This window comes from Pituophis catenifer, unplaced genomic scaffold (assembly GCF_029215685.1).
Source record: "Pituophis catenifer annectens isolate HBS135680 unplaced genomic scaffold, rPitCat1.0.hap2 SCAF_1, whole genome shotgun sequence".
In the NCBI taxonomy this organism is placed as follows: Eukaryota; Metazoa; Chordata; class Lepidosauria; order Squamata; family Colubridae; genus Pituophis; species Pituophis catenifer.
In genome coordinates this window covers 318,895,701-318,917,323 of record NW_027256881.1, presented here as the reverse complement: position 1 = coordinate 318,917,323, position 21,623 = coordinate 318,895,701, and the positions used below count along the sequence as shown (strand labels likewise).

Genomic DNA, 21,623 nt, shown 5'->3' with positions numbered 1-21,623 from the left:
CCAGATGAAAACGGAGCTCGCAATGGTGCCTTTCTTTCACGGGCACCCCCAACACAAGTGATGTCAAGCTGGCCACAATCCACCCCTGCCCCCCGAGATCAAATACAGCCCTGAGGCGACCCTTAATGAAATCGAGTTTGACACCCCTGGTCTAATCCCTAGTCATGAAACCCTATAAAACCCTCAGTTCAGAATATTATCCTCAGATTGAACAGCCAGTGTCTGGCTCAAGAACGCTGTGTTTTATGGGCAGAAACTGTGTCTTTTTGGCCTGTTGCTGCCTATGCAGTGCAGCTAGTAACTTATAGATTCATAGTGAACAAAGATAAAATCCTAATAATCCTATTCTATGAGTCTGTATAGCATGTTCTAATGAAATGGGAATTATGAATGTGTGTAGATTACAGTCCAGAGATGAATTGCTTGGTGCCCTTTGGCTAATACCTATTAAGCACCAATTGCATTCCTCCCAGCCTGCCGCAGAGACAATCTGAAAACAAATCTTCTCTGCTATGGAACACAATCTTCTTAGCAGTGATTCATTGGAGAAGCCCCACCTCTGCACAGTGTTGCCATCAACACTCCATGGGGAAATAGGAGACAAAGCTCCCAAGCCAACAATCTTTGTGCTTCTTCCAGGCCTCATCCTGCAAGTGTTGAGATTTTTCAGCTGTTACCATATCTATAGGCAAAGCTTCCTGTTGATTAAGATATAGATAAGTTTCATGCAAAGCCCTTACTTTAGGATAGAGGAAGAATTACTCAAAGGTACCCAACTTTCCATAAAACATGAAATATATCTCTGAAACAAGATGTTAATACAGGTAGTCCTTGACTTACAACCTCAATTGAGCACAAAATTTCTGCTGCTAAGTGAGACTTTGTTAAGTGGATTTTGCCTCATTTTATGACTTTTCTTGCCACAGTTGTTAAATGAGTCACCAGAGTTGTTAAATTAGTAACACGGTTGTTAAGTGAATCTGGCTTCCCCATTGACTTTGCATATCAGAAGGTCGCAAAAGATCACATGACCCATGGGGATGCTGCAGTGGTCATAGGTGTGAAAAATGGCCATAGGTCACTTTTTTTCAGTGCCGTTGTAACTTCAAACGGTCACTAAATGAACTGTTGTAAGTTGAGGACTATCTGTTTAAGATATTTGAGTATGTCAATAATATTTCCATGCTTGAATGGGAAACAAAGTTTATCAATAGGCAACAATGTCAACATTAACAAAATATATAAAGAAAAGAGGTAGATGATTCAGAATTTGATAATATATGCTTGTTACCTTACTTGCCTTGAAGATTTAACTACCTCAAAGAGGACTTGAAATGGGTCATTCCATTTCAGAAAAATCTTGACATCTCTTTCTGCATCTTTGGTACTTAAATAAAGGCCTAAAGATTTCTCATTCCTGGTCTTTTAGAATTCTCCCCAGTTTATGCATAATATAATTAATAATAAGAGTCAAAATCCAAATACTGATGTATCTTTCCTTTCTGCCAAGATTGTTTTATTTGGATTCAACAATACCATGAGCATTTTCTCACACATCAGTTGCTATATTTCCAGTTTATTAATTCACAGGTGCAAAGAGAGGGTCCTTAGCTGTGGGTTTGTTTTTTTTAAAAGGCCTTTGGCCTTTAAAACACAGGTCTGCCATGTCATTCCTGATCTAGCTCAATTCTGCATTGGCATTTCTGAGGAAAGAAATTGATCAGAATTCTTTTTTTTCTCCAAAGTGTGTAGAGCTTCATGCTCATTTTTTTCCTGTTAGAAGAATAAGAGGACAAGTTGTCTATCATCTGTTGCTTCAAAACCTTTGTCCTACTTTCTCATTGTCTAGCTGGAATGTACTAAAAACAGAGTATTGTCTGACAGGGAACAAATCTGTCATTAACAAAAGCTTTATAATTGCCAAGTGGTAAAGGTCAGTGCTCCAGTGCCTGTGTTTGTGCGTTTTGGGGGCATAAAAAGAGCCACTTCAGAAGTCCCAAGTGGAAAATAAAAATGTTATTTTGCAAGTTTCAGAGACACAAATTTGGTGACACAATTCTATAAATTAAAATGGGTGATTTATTTTTGGAAAGAACTGTCGTTATCAAAGGAAGTATTGTATTACCTGAAAAACAATGTTTATTATTTTAATGTCGCGAAGGCCCCCAACCTTTTGGGCACCAGGTATCGGTTCCGCGGTGAGAAGTTTTTCCATGGACTGGAGTGGCCGTGGTTTCGTGTGCTGCCTGCATCCCATGGATGGGGCTTCACTTGTTTGCGCAGCCCAGTTACTGGTGTACTAGTCATGGACTGGGGTGGGGGGTTTGGGGACCCCTATTATATAGAACAAAATATTTGAGGTTTGATTTGCCGTTAACAATACAGATCCTGCTTTCAACATAGTTTTGACAGTATAATTCAATATTATATGAACAGTATATGGCAAATGTGTGAGAGGAGAATTGCGAGTCCATATATTTGAAAAGAAGATGAATAAGCCAACAAATAAACCTGAGATATAGGTATTATGCAAGTTAATGAAAGAAAGCATTTGCATAAAAAGGAAGCAGAATATTGCCCAAGGTTTAAAATATTTGAATAGACTTAATTTTTGATAAAAAGTAACTGAATTTTTTAAAACGTGGAAAATTTATAATAAAGCACAGCTCCATTACTTTTTTCCTCATTCTTGTTTTATGCTGAAATGAATATAAATATTGATAATCAAAGGCAGCACATTGCCTCTCCTTTTCCATTTTGACAAGTTTCTTACTCTGTAGAATTTCCCACAAATGCAAACAGACTTGTTCATAAATGGGTATTCTCATCTTTTCATAGGTCAACATGGCAAAGGAAGAATTTAACAGTTACTCTGAAGATGTTGATAGATTAAACCAAATGTGCAAAAATCTTCAGTCTCAAGTGAACAAAATGAAGAGTTTTGAGGAGCCCCCATTTGAGAATGAGGCTAATGCTATTGTGGACCGATGGCTGGATGTATGTTATATAAGCTAACTATGTTCCAGGTTATCATTCATTGTAATAATTAATTTTGACTTCCAAATATTATTCAAAGTAAATTAAATTAAATTTAGCATGATGAGGAACCTAAAAGGAGGGAAATTTGAGTTATAATCGGAGCATGCTTAAAACAAAGTGGGACGCAAAGAAATGCAAATTCTTGTTGGATATAATTCTCAAAGATGTAAACAAACAAGCAATATTGTCTTGTGCTGTTTATATTGCTTAGCACAACCAGGAGTTTTTCCATGAGTGTAGATCTTAAGAATGTCTTACTCCAATGCTTTAAAAAGCTAGAGAAGGATATTGACTGCCTAATGAATATGCCCAGGCAGTTCCTAACTAGAACCAGTTAGGACACATTATTGGGAGAAGATTCCATCTAATAAACCAAGCCACCTTGCCAAACCTGTCTCTAGAGTCTGGAGAGCTATTGTGATCTTTGATATGATAATCTTTAAAGCCATATTTGGCAAGAAACTGGCTGTATCCCATGGGAACATTGGATTACTTCCCTCCCCTTATTTGTTTCTGTGTCTGGCTTCATTTTACCTTGCCTCTCACTTCATGTTCTTGCTTGATTAGAAAGCTTTATGTTCTGTTTCTTTCTCTTTTTTTGGAAAACATAATTCCTTCTTCCAGATCAATGAACGGACTGAAAGCTATTGTGAAAACCTGGAAAGAGCTCTGGCTTTATGGGACAAACTTCTTAACATATCCAGTTTGATTGACGAATGGTTAGATACAGTGCAGAAGAACTTAGATGATGGGAACGTGACTGAAAAGGAATTGGAAGAACTGGAGGTATTGTTGATGGGGATTATTTGTCATTCCATAAGTGCAGGCAACTTTTTCTAAACTAGATGAAGAATGGGCAATGCCATCAAGCTGTGATTCAAGATATAAAGTTCTGTTTTTTTTGTTCCTCCTTGTTCTCTCTTCCATAGTGCCACCCTTTCTGCTATTTTTTTCATTTCCTTATTGATCACCATGAACACTGCCTTCAGGATTGTTCCTTTATATGTACATCCCACTTGATATACTGGCTTTCTTCTCCTCTGCTTGAATGCAATGATAAGATTCATTCATAAAATACCTTGCATTTCTTTATGAGATGCAGAGATGAAAAAGATATATTTGAAAAGCTATTTTTATCATGAAAAGGGAATTTTAATTCGAAATGATAGTAGGTGTTATAACAAAATTTAATATGAGATCTTCAAAATCTTACTATTCTTCTATTAAGATGCAGCCTGTTCTAAAAAGGAATAGAAATCCAGTGCAAATATTTTGTCTGTCATGAGAAATTTCTTTTATTTTCAGTCAAATCACTTCCTCATATTGCTCAGTATTACCTACGTTAGTGATGATACCTCTGAGGTGGTAGCTCTGTGATGGTTCAAATAGCAGTCTTTCTCCATCGTACCTGAAGATGGCAGAAATTGATCTTGGGGCCTTCGATATGCAAAGTGTGTAATCTACCACTGTAAATAGCTTGAGACCAATAGAGTATTATATTACTATATTAAATCCCTGCTACATTATGTAACTGGATAAATATTATGGATATTATTTTGCCTTCCTTGTGAAAACTTCAAAGCCTTTAACTACATGTAGAAAGGCTACAATCAGGGATTTCGAGAACTGTAGCCATCTAAAAGACTATATTTTGCCTATTTATTTATTTATTACATTTATAGGCTGTCGGCTGCACCCTGACTCTAGGTGATGTACAGCATGAAACAATTAAAAATAGAACAGTACAGAGATCATGCAAAACATTCTGTAAATGCCATCACCACAAATATCTCAAAGTGCTTATCAACCATTCTAGTCCAAGCCAGGTTTTAAGGACTTATTTGAATAGGATTAGAGGTGGGGGGGGGGCACACAAGTATGACCAAACTATGAGGGACTATCCTCAGGGCCTTGGTATACAAATAACAATATTTGTCAAGTTCTCTTCAGTCATTTCTTTATCTGTAATTCTTCAAAGATGCCAGGTGGGTATGTTGAAAAGGTTGTCCAACTCAACACCAGGTGGTATAAAAAATAAAAACAAAAGTACTTAAAAACAAAAGCAAATTAATAATGGAAGAGGTACATATACTTTAATAGAAACACTGAACACCAGGTGGGTATATCCTGGTCTGTCATATTCAATACTAATTGGTAAAATAAAATTTATAATTGGATAGTTTGTACATAATTTGTTTTCTGTATCTTCTCAGGCCGATGTCCTGTTCCAAGAAAAAAAGTTAGAGGAATTTGATACACAGGTGGATGAAATTCAGGATCTTCTTAACGGCAGTGAACCCCCACTTGAACTACAGGTGAAAGAGGAGGAATAACAAGAATTATGATTGTGGTTAATATAACAGGCGTGCCTATCTTTGTTGTCCAAAAAAGATTTTTTATCTCTTCGTATTGCCTTGCAATAATGAAAATAAAGCACAATTGTAAAGGTCTCTTTTGCCATCAGGTCTGCCCCACTGCCTCAGTTGGACAGTGCAGGGTAATTACTATTTCAGATGGTATTCAGCATCACTGTTTTAGTTTCCTCTCCTCGACCAAGGATATAAGGAAGGATGATGAAGGAAGGAAAATATCTTCCATTCTGTTACTTCTCTTCAAGCTGACTATCTGATACTGACTCAAAGTGCTGTGATATGTTGGAAATAACAGAATCTTTGGTTCCAGTCTCTGAGCTATGTTACCAGATTAAAACCACTAAGATACAAACTGGCACCATCTGATTGTTCGTTATATCTAGAGGTCTTCCTGAGTCCTATGAAGAAGGTTCATTTTTTTTCTTTCACCCATTAAGAAGGTCTAATTCTCTCTATATGACTATAGGAAGAAATCCTCAAGAATACCTCTTCCTTGCTGTTTAACTTCAAGTGAGGAAGGTTGAGTGGGTCAGGAATTAGCTAGGCTCATATCTAGGCTGAAAATGGTCCCATCTAGTGGTCTCTGGAGTTTTAACAGTGAGATGCAGGAGCTCTAATTCAGTTATTTTTCCCCTCCTAGTCATCTCAGTTGAGATTAAAAGGATTGGGACATAGGTTAATTCTGTGTACACTCTGAGAAACAGAAATCTCTGGAAATTTGCCCTGCCAGAAGTGCCTGGCAATTACAATTAGGGAAACCATAAGTGTGTTTGTGCCTCAGTATGTGCATCTCTCTCTGTGTGTGTGTGGAGTGCCTTCCTCATAAGCATTTGAGTACCTGTGTAGAAAGGGAAATTTCTCATAATCCTCTCTCTGTTGCATGTCAGAAAAGAGTATAACACTAATAAAGATACTTAGCACCTAAATTAGATTTTGGGGAGGGAAGACTGCAACAAAACATTTGCATAACTTTTACAACTTCCTTTGCAGGCCATGAAAGAAGGGAAATATTTTCAGTGATATTCTCAAGAAAATGTTAGAAATATTCTACTGAAGTTATGGGGAAATTATTTTAACAAGTAGTGGTAGTGCATAGTAGAAATGATTTTTCTGAAGGAAGAAATATTTTGCCCTGAAGCACATATATTGTTGCTTCTGGCAGTGACTGTTGCCCCTAATTAGTTGTGATGGTGTTGGTCAACATCTCATTTGAATGGTAGGTTATGATAGAACATGGTCCCAAACATATTGTTATGAAAACAAACTTGGCAATTTTAATTACAACACAGAGAATTTCCCTGAAGATAGGTTCCAGGATGAGTCCAAAAGCTTGGATGACAAAACCTCTGGTCCCAGTGACCGACCCAGATTAGATCCTGCAATATTATCCTGGGACACATATATTTGCCTTCATTTGTTAATTAGAACTGAATTTCTTGATTTAATCCTCTGAAACAAAACTCACTAGATGGTAAGATTTTATGTTGGAGTGAAGGAAATTTACACTGTAATGTTATCATGTAGACATTGTTACTGGCTATAAGAGAAAAACAGAAAAGAATTTGAACATGGAATGCCTTTTTCAGTAACAACTAGTTTCAACCTTTTAAATAAATCTTGGGTATACCTAAAATATGAAATATATTTATCAATTCTTGCAAAAAAGAAGGAAATTGTCATTTAAAGGCAGATAAGTATAGCAATATTTCTCTCAAATTTGTAACAGTAACAGAGTTGGAAGGGACCTTGGAGGTCATCTAGTCCAACCCCCTGCTCACACAGGAGACCTGTATTAGGGATACTAAATACTAATTGTACTAAATAGTCAATGAAAACTCCTAAAGTGGCATCTGTTTTTCTCCTTTTCAGGTTATTAAATCTTCTCTTTTGAACAAAATGGAGGTAATAAGAAAGCATTTACCAAATAAGTCAGAACCCACTGAAGTCAATGGCAGTACAACAGAGCTGAAAGGAGACCTTGATCTTGCCAAGACTCAAATCGGAATGACAGAATCACTTCTGGAAGCTTTATCTCCTTCTGATCCCTTGGAGATTTTTACAAAATTGGAGGTACTTCAGACATATACAATACCATAAAGAAGCATCTTTAGTTTGTTTGGCAATGCAGATGATATTCCATCTGAAGATAATATTTTGAACTGCTCTTACAATGACATGACAGAATTTCAATGGTTGATGCAGATATCACAGGATTTTGAACGGGATCAAAAAATTAGGAGCTCCATCACTCTCTTCCATGTGAATTTCCTGTATTCCATTCTCCTGATGCCTTTCACAGTAGTTAAACATTATGTCAATGTCAGTCTCAACCATAATTAATATGAACCAGGATTCAGAGACTGAGTTTTTACAAAACATTAAACCACAATGGGCATATAAGTAAAAAAAAACAGTGTACATAGGCTTAACACAATCCAGTTATATTTGGACAATATTCACACATAAATACTAAGCCATAATGTGATTTTTGAATTGTGTTATGTCATAGTCGGGTTATTTTAACTTACTCAACAAGCTTTGGTTTGAAATCTTACTTAGCAGTACATATGAACATAACATAACCTGAGGTTTGTAACTAGCTTCAAAAATTTATTAAAAATCAAATCAAATCATGTTTTCTTCTGTCAGCATTGCCAGATTATTACATTTGGACATTGGTAATTGTATATTTATATGATTGCTATTATTTATGACTGTGCAGAGTTTTAAATTCAGTAGGGGAAGGCGTGATGCATAGCCTGTGGGAATAAGCACATGATATCTTTTGTCATATCTTTAAATAAAATATGTCAGATCTGCCCCAACTTAGAACATTTAGAAAAGAAAGACTCTTGACTCCATTTGATTGAAATGATTGAAATTGAGATTGAAACTAAAGTTAAGTGCTTGCAGTGAAAGTAAAGCTTGATCTGAATATTCCCACGCAAAGGTTACACTTTCCCCCCTTTTCTTTCATCTCCCCCCTTGACCAGTCCATCAGTGTCCAATAGGATGCCTTTTGGATGTTTTGGGAACAGCTTGGATGTTTGACACCTCTCACTACAGTTTCACATTCGGTTCCCAGGCCAGGTGTCCTTGGAGGCTGATTCATTCTGGTTCCCTTGCAATTTATGGCTAACTGGTTCATTCCCCCTTCCTTGTAATTTATGGCAGAATGCCATTTTCCTGGGCTCTGTATGTTCCCAGGAAAAAATGCAACTTCTTTAAAAAGGTGCTAATCAATGTCATTTGAGCATCCTTAATGTTCGTGATTTCCTTGACTTTCTAGGACCTAGCTTACCAAAATTATTTCTAGATAGGTTTTCTGTCGATATGTAAATGATATTCCATTTCTTATTTAGGAAATACATCAGAAGATTCTTCATCAAAAACAACATGTGAAATTGCTTCAGAAAGGAACAGGCTATCTGAACCCTGATGTTATTGAATTAAAGAAGCTGCTGACAAGTATCACTGACTTATTTAATTCAAAAAAACAAATATTTCAGGATCACTTTACAAATCTCCTTAACTGTGAGTGAAAAGTTATTATTATTTTTATTTTTCTTAAGTTGCCAATTTCAAGTGGTCTCTGTTTTCTTTAAAAGCAAATTTTAACAGGGGAAAATAGTCTGAATTGACAGTTGCTTTATCTAAAAGTGTTTTGGAGCCGCAGAAAGGAACAGAATACGATACTTAAACTGTTTAGAAACTTTCATGAAGTAATTACTTCAGATTTTTGTATACTTAAAATATAATTACCATAGTAAGTATATAGTAATATAGATTTATAAATTAATTTTAAAGATATAATTGTGTGGACGAGAAACTGCCCCCTTTTTCAATTTGCTTTAAATATCTATATGATTCTTTTTCAATGTAAAAGAATTCTTATCCAAGGAGTTTGTATTGTTTTTCTGATTGATACTTAAATTTGTAAAGGCTTTATATCCAAGGCCCAAGAGGAGCCCAGCAACGACAGAGCTAATTGCTTTGATTCAAATAATGAAGCCCCATGTCTCTTCATCCAACTAATCTTTTTTTTTTTTCTTCAAATTTTAAACTGCATCTTCCTACAGACCAGTGCAAACATTTTGATGATTGGTTCATCAACCTCCAGATCTCTCTGGAAGAGTGTTTTGATTCCTCTGAAACAAAAGAGATGGTGGAAAAGAAAATTCATCAACTAACGGTAAGGCATAAGACTGCAAATTGTGTTGACTGATTTCCTTCAGGATTCTTCAGTTTTTAAATAAATTAGCCCTGTTTTTCTCACATTAAAACTGAGGGTGTGTTTTAGTTTCACATATTGTGTATTGTGTGTTCTTTTAGAATACGAAAGAGCAGAATAGTTAAATAGATTAAAGTTGTAGTGCTACATAAACCTAGTGTGGAGAAAATGTGTCTCGGAGAGCAGTAAGGCTTGGCTACCAGATCTGGGCTGCAAAATCTGAATAACCATGAACGGCAACCAAAATATCTAGAAAAATTGAATTATTTGTTACTATCTTGAGTTATCCAGATTTTTGCAGCCCTTATCTAGTGATCCTGGTAAGGCTATGGTTCTAGAAACATTTTATTGAAACTTACTTCTATAATAGACCACTGATTCTTCAATAGATCAATACATAACCTAGTTTAATTTTTGATGCAGTCTGTAGAGGGAAAATACCTTCTTAGAATGTACAAGTTTCATCTGAAAGAAAGAAGGAGGGGGGTTAAATCAATACATGTTATACATTTTTCTAATTTTATTTTTCCTTTTGCTATATTTTTAATCTGTCATTCCTCCAAAGTTGTCAGACAAATGACACATGGTCTTTTTATCTTTAAAAATTTATTTTTATTGAAAGGCAACAATGACTGTGAGGTAATTATTGAGTCGGCTATTATGGATAATTGGGATATTAAAACTGAGTCTCCCTGGCCCAAATCATATATTCTATTGAAAAATCATGCATCAATGTTGAATGAAAAATCAGTTCTGTAGCTGCTGATCAATTGCCTATTCAAAAATTGTCACTTATTGCGATAATCAGAGAGTGAGTTTTGGATGGATGGATGGATGGATGGACGGATGGACGGACAGACAGAGCAACTATAAAACATATCAAACAATGGCACCAGCGAAAAGATTGCTGATCTTGGATAAATCTCTCATTATGGGTTTTTTTCAGAGTTTCCTAAATTTTGAAGACAAAGGCAATGATATTGATGAGGTGAAGACTGTTCTGAACCAGGTGAAAAACTATTTGCCCAAATCAGATGTCCATCGGTTGAGTAACTGGGTGAGGGACCATGAAGTGGAATTGCAAAGAGTAATTTCCAAATGTCAGTCACGAAAAATTGAGCTTCACTACTTTCTTCAGCAGTTTGCTAGGTAAGAAGCCAAAATGAACTAAGCTTGTATATTCTGATCCAGAGTGATTAGATGGATTTTAAATTTAGTCCCCCCAAAATAAATGTTGAGATTAATGTATTTCTCCTCCTACAGTACTAAATAAGTAAATAAGTATTAATAGGTAAGCTTGCTGAACTAGGCCCAAAATTATTTTACTGTATAGCATTAAGTAAGGGACGCAGTGGCTCAGTGGCTAAGACGCTGAGCTTGTCGATTGAAAGGTCAGCAGTTCATTGGTTCGAATCCCTAGTGCCGCGTAATGGGGTGAGCTCCCATTATTTGTCCCAGCTTCTGCCAATCTAGCAGTTTGAAAGCACATAAAAAATGCAAGTAGAAAAATAGGGACCACCTTTGGTGGAAAGGTAACAGTGTTCCATGTGCCTTTGCCGTTTAGTCATGCCGGTCACATGACCACGGAGACGTCTTCGGACAGCGCTGGCTCTTCGGCTTTGAAACAGAGATGAGCACTGCCCCCTAGAGTCGGGAACGACTAGCACATATATGTGAGGGGAACCTTTACCTTTTCCTATAGCATTAAGTGCTACTGTTCATGGGTTTTTCTTTTAACAGTTTAACAGGATTTTCTTGTAAGTATTTCTTCTATTTCTTTGAAGGCTTGAAAAGGACTTTAAGAGTCTGCAGAAGTGGCTAAGAACTCAAGAAGAAAAATGGCAACAAGTTCAAAAAGAGAAGACAGAAATTGAACATTTTTATCAAATTCTACTCAATCAAAGGTATTTTGTCTTAGCTATAGCAACTCACTTAACTCTGCTTCTCTCTTGAGAGCTAGTTTCAGTGGAATACTCATGTTTTCTACTGAAAATGTTCCTATCTAAAAACGTATTTTCAAAGATCTGATATTCACAATTGAATACAAATTTATGTATATTTCCTCACATAGGCAAAAGAGTAAATATAATGATTTTGAGTTCTAGTTGTCAATCTCTACCTATTAAAAAAAATGACTTTTGAATGCAGTGATGAAACAGAAGAATACAAAGAATATGATTTTAAATGTTGGATCATCCTGCCTTGGTCAGCTGGGAAAAAAAGTTGATATGAAGGTTGATAATTGACTCAAGTTGCCCAGTTCTGACAACATTTAATGAATAATGACATAGATAAAGCATGGGGAATGATGACAATTAAACTTCACATAATTGTTATTCTTTTACAGGGAATGGTTTGATTCTTTTGATTGGCGGGCAAATTATTTGAAAAACTCAGGATTTTTCAAAGATGAAACAGTTGTAGAATCTGCCCAGTTTGTCAGTAAATACAAGAGGTTGGTTAATCATGTACAGAAAACCCTTGGAGTTACTGAGATGTATTGTGTAGAAAGAAAGCATTTTGAAGAACTTGTCAGGAACATGTTTTGCTGGGTGGAAATTCTAAAAAAGCCTCTCTTGGAGATGAGTGCTGAAGAATCTGAGATATCACTGGAAGAAAGGTTGCTCAAAATCCAGGTACCAAAACGTAGTTGAAGCTCTACATTTTATTAATAAAACAACCATCCAATAATTCTTTGTTTAGTCCTTTCTCATTTCAAAAACTTTCTTAAAAAAATACTTGACATTTTTCTTGAATTTTAGTCTTAACTGTTCGGTGCTCTGTTTGCAACTGCTATTTATTTATTTGTCTAAAACATTGAATACATAAGGCAGAAGGAAAGTGTGGAGAAAGCATCAGTCAGTTAATCAATTAAAATATTCCACTTATTCTAACTAAGGCCTGGGATGGAGACAGGTTTTAAAAGTCTGCTTAAAAAGGGGCAAGTGAAGGTGGGCATATGAATTTCAGATTAAATGGTGTTCTAGCAGACCACAGTAAGACAGAGAAGCCTACTTCCTGCATCCCGACAATTGATATTGTTTAATTGATGGAACCCACAGCATGCTAGGTATGTTAGAATGTACAGGACAGACCAAACGTATCGATAAGTAGCCCTCAAATAATCAAAGTGTGTATCTTTATAGGTAATAACCAGAACCTTGAATTGCATCCTGAAGCATATTGACAATTAGTAAAGCCACAAAATAGAGTGTTATGTGAGCATACCTGGTGCATCAGAAAAATTTGTGCAAAGGCTGCCTTGGGCATAGTTGCCACCAGCTGCTGCATGCCAGTCCTAAAAGGGGAAATACAATTACATTCAGGACCAAAGATGGAACCACTCCAAGCTCAGAGAATCAAAACAGCTACAGACACTCAGTCTTGTCAGGCTTGAGTTCTTCCCAATCAAAGGCCAAACGTTTTCCAGACATTGACAGAGAATCTTGACAGTATCACCTGTTCAAGCCACAGTCAAAATGTGTAACTAGGTATCATCAGCATAGTAATAATACTGAATCTGAGGCCAATATATAATTTGTCCCTGCATCTTATGGGACAGCATTTTTGTTCAATATCTATTTTTGTCTGAGAGCTTGTCTTGGCAGCAATGTCAATTAGTGGTCTTTCCCACATTTAGAACCCCTTATTCTGTCAGTTTTTCATTATAACCAGTCCATGTTTCAGAACCCTTAACTTTTAACTAGCACAAATTAAATTAGTCAAATAGCAAAATAGTATTTTGGTAGTTCAGTATCAAAGCTGTAGAAGATGAACAGGCCAAGCACAATGGCAGGGTTAAACATGTCATCAGTAAGGAGTCATTGCGTTCTCCCACGAGACACAAGTCGAGTCCCCTGTGAATTCTGTTGACTCTTATTTGGCATCAATTTGGTTTGACTGTTAGTAGTTCAGATTCTTTTGTATAGGTAGTATATAATAAACAGTGCTTTGAATTCAACCCTTGTTCCTAATTACTAGACAGTTACCTGACAAAAGCACTTTATAAGTTTAATAAGCCCTTGATTGTTTTATTTATTAGGCAACGAACATATCCTACTTATCTTCCCCGTCCTATTTCTTCCATTCCCACTCTCTCCAATATTGCAATGTCTTCCAATATTTAGGGAATTAACAAAAGAACTGGAAGCAGTTTATTAACTTTCATTGTATGAGGTTTAATTGGAATGACAATTTTAAAAAAAAGGGGTTGTTTCTTTTGATAATTTTATTATGTTATTTGGCCTGGGTGCTAGGTCAAAACAGTGGGTAAAAACAATTATTTTCATGTTATTTCTTACAATACAGGAGATTACTTTGTTGCAAGAAGAGGGCAATGCTAAATTGCAAACTATCATAGCTGTTGGAGAACATTTGAAGTGCGATGATAAGAGCAAGAATCTAGCTATTGAGCAGATAATTTCTGATGTCCAAAAGAAGTGGGACTCCACTATTCATCTGGTTATTGGCTGTCTGAAGTAAGTAGCCTAGATTACACCATGAAAATGTCCACTGAGTTGAAAATGCAGAAGAGTCATTCTATAATAATAGCATCCAGTATAAAACTCCTCCAGAAATTCTACACTCAAATAATATTGCTGAAACTACCGTGTTTCCCTGAAAAGAGCCTTGGTAGTACAGTGGTCTAAGGCACCCTGTTATTAAGCTGGTTATTAAGACCAGCTGCCTGCAATTACTGCAGGTTCGAATCTCTCCAAGGCTCAAGGTTGACTCAGCCTCCATCCTTTCTAAGGTAGGTAAATTGAGAACCCAGTTGGGGCAATAAACTGACTTTGTATAAATATACAAAAGGATGAAGGCTATTGCTGAGCACATTGTAAGCCACCCTGAGTCTCCGGAGAAGGGCGGCATATAAAATCAAATTAAAAAAAAAAAAAAAAAAAGACCCTGTCTTACATTTTTTTGAACCCTGAAATAAGTGCTTGGCCTTATTGCCATACGCTCAAAAGCCCGATTGGACTTATTATCAGGGGATGTCTTATTTTGGGGGAATAGGGTAGTGGAAAACTGAAGATTTTTGACTGCAAGCTTTTAACTAATCACTGCAGAAAAAAAATTATAAATGCAATTTTTCTTTATTTATATTAAAATATAGCCCATTTCTTTACTACATATGGGTTACTCAAGGCAAATAATGACCATTAAAATTATTAAAAATTACATTAATTTTAAAAAGAACAAATTTAATTACAAAAAGATCTGGTAAAGAAGGCAGGGACCCCAGAAATTGATGACCACGGCTTCCTGCAACTCTCTGCCAGCAAAAACAGAGCTTGCGAGGGCCACACGCAGCCCTCTGAGCTCCCTTTTCAATCGGATCTCCCACGGCAGGTCTGCTGCTTCCAGGGTGGCCCTGTGGAACAGATCTAAGCACCCCATGGGCCAGATCTGGTGCCAGGGCTTTGACACCCCTGTCCTATATATTCGGTGGTCAGTTTATTAAACGGATATTAATTTTTTTCCGTCATAGGGACCAGGAACAACTCCAACATCAAATAGAATATGTGAAGCAGACAGAAGATGCCATCAAAGCTCTCTTTTATGAAGTAGAGAAGCAGAAGCAAGGATTAAATGTTGATATTCATCCCAATTCACAGCAAGGGCAAAGTCAGCTAAACAAGTATTCTGCACTTCTGAAAGAAATTGAAGGCCTAACGCTTCTCTTAAATGAACTAACAAGACAACGCAATTCTTTGGAGACATGCACTAATAGCTTCAGTGCAGAATCATTGATGGCTTTACAGCATCTCTACCAATGTCTTCTTAGCCGATTACAGGTTGGCATCATGCCAGGTTATTGGTTTGGAAGATCCAGAATGAAACTCTTGTTAGTGTATATCTTGCAATATAAATGTTCATTAGATGTGGGATTAGATTTGATTCAAACAAACAGGTAGGATAGGATGAAATGGGATCTAGACCATGCCACTTCAATTACCAGTTGGGTATATTTTTATTTATTTATTTATTTATAAAAGTTTAATTAATTATTAAATTTATATAGCTGTCTCACTCTCACACAGTAATTTTGGATGGCTATATAAAGTTGTTTAATAAATAAAATATATTTGTTTGTTTGTATATGGGTCCAGGAAGATAATATGGTATTTCTATGGAGAAGTCTAATGCTCTTCAGTAAATACTTTATTATATTGGAGAACTATCTATGCATGTTGGTTTTGATCTTGAGTTTCTCCTTAAATCGCAGAATACAACAAAGCTCTTGGAAGGCTGTGTGGAGGGGCGCCAGCAGTGTGAAGAGTTGACAACACTTTTGATAACTTCTCTAGAGGAGCTGTGGGAGCCTGTGGGTGCAGACCAAAACCAGGTCAGGAAGAATTTTGTTTCCAGTGAATTTAAAAATCAATGAACTAGAAAGAATAACAATGTAATAATAACGATAATATATTAAACTTGTATGCTTCTGAATATCGAGACTTGGAATGGCTCACAGATAATCAAGGAAATTACAATAAAACCCATAAAACCTAAAAGACAGCAAACACAATGAAGTGAGGGGGTCTCACTCTCCCTTGTCAAAAGACCTTAATGAAGAACTAAATTCAATGAAATTTGGGCAACAGTGTTTCTATCCCAGAATAAAAATAATGATTGATAAAACAAGAAAGGGAAATATTGAAAACTAGAATTTTACGATCAGCAACTTTTTATTTATGTCTGATTATTGGCACAGAGTTTTTATCAATGTCAAATGAGATTGCTTTCAAGGTTACCACATGAACAATTAAACTGAACAAGGGTAAAAAGAACTCTAGCTATGTGCTCCACAGCTGCTTTCTTACACAACTGAGTCATCTTACCCAACTTATCTAGTAGTCAGATAAATCAGATAGCTGGGAATCAAGTAAAAGTAATTGATATTCTTTTTAAAGCAATTTTGTGTCAGCACCGCCTCATGCGAGCTCTCATTCATTTCATTGAACAAGGTAGATCTGAATCAGTGGTGGGTTCCTCCCGGTTTGGCCTGGTTCGCGAGAGCCGGTAGCGGTGACAATATGACGTCACCGAACCGGTTCTCTGTCTTCGGGAGCTGGGCCCTCCCGCCCGCCCCGCGTTAGTCTGACCTTATATGTCTGCTTTTTTCGCCCAGCTGAGAAGTGTGGCAGAGCGGATTGCTGCACCTCAGCTGGGCAGATTAGCAATGCGCTTGCGCGAAGCGCAAGTTTGGTGTCCTGCGAGCGAACTGAGCATGCACGTGGCGATCGCGCACGAAGCGCGCACACAAAGAGAACCGGTAGTAAAGCCGGTTAGAACCCACCCCTGATCTGAATGTGCATTCCCTTGGGAGCATGGTGCTTTTTCTTTTACAGATAGACCTCAGTGTACGACCACAATTGAGCCCCAAATTTATGTTGCTAAGCGAGACAGATATTTGAGTTTTGCCCTATTTTACGACCTTCTTTGGCTATTAAGTGAAATGCTGCAGTTGTTAAGTAACATGGTTGTTAAGTGAATCTGGCTTCCCCATTGACTTTGCTTGTCAGAAATTTGCAAAAGGTGATCCCATGACCCCAGGATACAGAAACCATCATAAATACATGCCAGTTGCCAAGTGTCCAAATGTTGATCATGTGACCGCGGGGATGCTGCAATGATCATAAATGTCAAAAAGGGTCATAAGTCACTTTTTTCAGTCCTGTTGTAACTTTGAATGGTCACTAAATGAACTGTTGTGAGTTGAGGACTTCACGTATTTACGTGAATATGGATATCAGTTTCTGTGCAAATCAGAGAGCGAGGATGATCCCTGACAAACACATTGCCTTTTGTTTACTTCTCTTTATGAACTATCTAATTCTTTATAAAAAATGTCACAAGTGTTTTATCCTAACTATTTTATTCTCTCTGATAGCATATTTCTAGAGGGCGATAATATTTTCAGCTGTGCAGATTCTCTTGTCATTATGATCTCCTTGCACTTTTTCACTTAAGGTACAGTATGATATTCTTTGTCAAGCTGAATACAGACTACAAGAGGTTGTTGCGCTAATGGACTCCATCCGTTTGGAACAGACATGTATGAAGGATGAGATAGATGCACCCCAAATTAAGCCGAGGCACCTTAAAACTAAATATGGACTTGAGCATGAGACTGAGGACATCCACAGTGATATACTCAAACATAACAAGGAGATGGATAATGAAACAACAAACAGAGAGAAACTGGTAATTTCTAGCATCCCCTTTGCTCCCCAAGAGTTTAGTTCTGTGGAAGAAATTTAGTAATATTCTGGGATAAATGTCCAAAGGGGGGGGAAATCAAGAATTGCTTATTTTCTCTGATTTTTTTATCATATTATGTTACGTTATTTGGAGGAAGCTCCTCCTTGCCACTGAACATGGGATTATATGAAAATAATGTGCTACCAAGGGGAAAGAGAAGTGAGGGAGGTGGGGGGGGGGAGGAAAAAAAGTGTTGATTTCCGACTCTGTTGCAGTAAAATAAAGCATTAACATCAAACTACAACTTTTTACTTTTCCATAATAATATAAACTAGCCATTTCTATAACGACAAATGAATCTAGTTGATAAACCCAAAATCAAAGTTTCATTTTTTTCCACCTCAAGCAGTTGAGAGGACGTTTTGTACAATAAAATATTACTCAGAGCTTAAAAGTTCTAGATCTTATTAATTTATTCATTTTTCAGATTTGTATAGACGTTCATTTCACAAAACAAGTGACTTTGGACTGCATACAACAAAGCTAAAAAACAATCATTCCTAAATAATAATTATTATTAAAAACATTAAAAATGATAGAACACAGCTTAAAAAAAGAACAAAAAGTATGTTAATAATAATGGAGCTGTCTTACTAGTATGCCTGTTCTCTGGAGCTCCAGGCCTTGATGGCACGCCCAGATCTTGAGGACCTTTGACTATTATTTATTATTTTTATTAATTTAATTTGTATACCGCCCTTTTCCCAGAAGGGACTCAGGGCGGTGAACAGCCAAAATTAAAAAACATACAAATGCAAAAGTTAAGATAATTAAAAGAATTAAATCATTGGCTACCCAATTTAAAACCCCAAATCCATAAAATTTAAAATCCCAATTAAAAACCATTTAGGCTAGGACTATTATTATCATGTCATATTATGAATATGAATATAATATATAATATAGTATAAATTCATATAATATGAATGTGAATATGGAGATAACATATAATAATTCTCCAACTTCTTCTGCAATCTTTGCTTGACTTAATTATTTCATTTTCCTGTCTTTTGAAGGGAAATTCCTTCAGAGTGAAAAATCAACTGGACAGAGAAGCTCCAGAATTGTTTCCAGAATGGTTGACACGTAAAGTACAATTACCCAGCTGCTTAGCACTTGTATCTGAGGAGAGAGCAGCTGCAGTTACTGAGGTAATCTTTTACTCTCCCTGACAGTCTTACTTTCAAACATTTGATATAATGGTTTTGAAAAGTTTTTTGTGTGTGTGCCATTTCCATAAAATAGTGGTTATGATATGGAATGATAAGGCCTGGATTAGTAAGGAATATGACTTTACAGTCACCTGTATATTCCTGTTTCTTTCCTTATAAATTTGCTGTTTTTCTATTTTGAAATATCTGGTTTATTTATTCCCAGAATATCGCTGATAGGTAATCAGAGAGAAAGCATCATTACAGAAAATGTGCAGCACTCAGACACAATTTACCTGTCCTGAATAACTCCTCTGAAAGTAATAAGTAGGATTTTCTAATTCAATGTTCTCCAGCCGCTTACCTAAACAAAAGTCTGTGGATAATCCTTTCCTGATACCAAATCCTGCACTCTTCCATAAAATTCTGTAGGATATGGACCAGTTAGTTTATTCTCCATAGCATCTTCATGTATTTAAGGACATCTATAAAAGGATGAGTGCTGAGTGAATGTGCTTCAAATCCTTTCTGAAAACATTAGCACATCTCTTCCATAGCAACAAATTTACCATTGCTGTGCTTTAGGAATTAACCTGCTGCTATCACCTTCTCTTCCCACTCTTCCAGCGGGGAGAAAAATGTTCCACAGTTCTTTAGATGAAAGAAAATTGTAACCCTCCACTGCATTTTCTTTCCCAGCAGCAGGAGGGAGAGCAGGTAAACAAATGACATATGGATTGAGAGACAACCTCATATTCTGAGTTAGTGCTTCCAATGCTGTGATTATTGCCTCTTGCTGTTGCTGAGAAAGGAAGCATCTCATAGCCATGCTTGGTATTATGAGTTTATTATGCCAGCATTTTGTCATCTCCATTGGCTCTTGGCCCTTTTCTGGACCTAGTTCAAAATGTTGGCTTGATTTTCATAGTTCTTCATAGCTTTACACCATAGTACTTGATGGATTCCTTGTTTCAACATGTGTCTGTCTGTACTTTTGAGATCATAATGAAAACCATTCATGTGGACTTTCCTAGGACTACTATACCACCTACTATAGTGCATTTGGGCAGAGTATGTAAGTTCCAGGTCTCTTCTATTAAATGTTGCCATCTTATGGTATCTTCTATTAAATGTTGCCATCTCTATGGCTGCTCCTGTCTCTGGAACAAGCATCCTCTCAGAGATACAGATGGCGCCCACTTTCCTCGGTTCTGAAAAGCCCTTGAAGGTTGGTTTTGGTCCTAGGCCTGGGGTTAATATGCTGTTGGGGCTGTCTTGCTGAGGGGTTATTTTTGTCTATGTTTTTAATTGTTTTAGTTAGTGTTAGGTTTTCTAAGGTACCCAGAGTCTGCTGGAGTGATAAATTTAAACAAACAAACAAACATAGGCTACAAAAACTGGATAACCAACAGAAGGCAACAAAGAGATGCAGACAACTCTTAACACCAATTTTTTGCAGTCTAGATGTAGCTTGTATTCCCCACCAAATCCTGTACAACGCCCTCTCCTATTTTGTTATGCTTTTGGCAACAAGTTAACGTCTTATTTAAGGGAGTTACAATTTTTTTTTTTTTGGCAGCAAGCCCATAGTCTTTTGATAAGTAGGAACATGCAATTATAATCAGGGAAACTAAAGTAGAGTGAGAGTTTACAAATGCAAAGCTGTTCATAACTGAGATCTTAGTGATTCTTCTGGCAGTGGTCAATCTATATAATCCATAATGCTATCCATATTCATTTGATGAAATAAATTCAAGAGGTAGGCAAGCAAGGTAGTTATAGGATGGTTGCATCTGTCAAGACACAGTAGAAAAATACTCAGGACTAAGATAAACAGATACAAGAACCATCAGCATTGGACAGTGACTTTGCTTATATCTGCCATACTGGATGTTTTTCCTCAGGTTCAACTTGTGAAAAGTTGAACAGTCCCGCTCCTTCTCTGGAAACTCTATCAAATCTGTCAGGATAGTGTGTTAAAGATGCTTCATACCATAGGGCCAATGTCACTTGTACATGTTACAGACATCAGTTGTATTATATTCTCTGCTGCATTCTTTTTCTCTGCCCCTATGGTATCCAGTAGGGTACTGGGAGCTGCCACAAGTCCTCTTCCTTCAACTATTGCTGCTCACTCCAATGGAAGTGGATACAGCCAGGACTAAAGGAACCTTATGGACCAATGGAACAAATGAAGCTATCTTTTACAGAGTCAGAGCATAGGAATTTAGACAATGGAAGGATTTATACTCCTTGCAGACAGTTGATCATTTGCATTCTTTTCATGAGTTGTTGAGGTCACCTGAAGGTTTATCTGTGTCGTCAGGGTCACCTGAGTGGTGCAAATGGGTGTGAAGCTTTCTTGGAACTGTTGAAAGAACTGTGTTGTGGACTGGAGATAGAGACGGCTGTTCAATTTTGACATAGATGGTGTCTTTGACCCCTCTTTCACACCAGCAGTCCTCTCTGTCCAAAATGTGGACTTTGCTTCTTCAAAAGAGTGGCCTTTGTCTTTTAAATGCAGATGGACTGTTGAACGTTGTCCTGATACAAACTGTCAGGGAG

At 36.8% G+C, this 21,623-nt stretch overlaps 1 protein-coding gene across 1 annotated transcript in view; it reads left to right on the top strand.

Annotated features, from left to right (window-relative positions):
* The window catches only part of SYNE2 (spectrin repeat containing nuclear envelope protein 2), a 206,446-nt gene that overhangs the window by 62,157 nt on the left and 122,666 nt on the right, over positions 1-21,623 (top strand). Inside the window, exons 30-43 of the mRNA XM_070942446.1 lie at positions 2,839-2,997; positions 3,664-3,825; positions 5,253-5,354; positions 7,281-7,481; positions 8,774-8,945; positions 9,491-9,603; positions 10,589-10,791; positions 11,427-11,546; positions 11,990-12,278; positions 13,951-14,120; positions 15,134-15,440; positions 15,872-15,991; positions 17,617-17,850; positions 18,924-19,058. Coding sequence (XP_070798547.1) covers positions 2,839-2,997; positions 3,664-3,825; positions 5,253-5,354; positions 7,281-7,481; positions 8,774-8,945; positions 9,491-9,603; positions 10,589-10,791; positions 11,427-11,546; positions 11,990-12,278; positions 13,951-14,120; positions 15,134-15,440; positions 15,872-15,991; positions 17,617-17,850; positions 18,924-19,058 — 2,487 coding nt within the window. The remainder of the gene's footprint in view (positions 1-2,838; positions 2,998-3,663; positions 3,826-5,252; positions 5,355-7,280; positions 7,482-8,773; positions 8,946-9,490; positions 9,604-10,588; positions 10,792-11,426; positions 11,547-11,989; positions 12,279-13,950; positions 14,121-15,133; positions 15,441-15,871; positions 15,992-17,616; positions 17,851-18,923; positions 19,059-21,623) is intronic.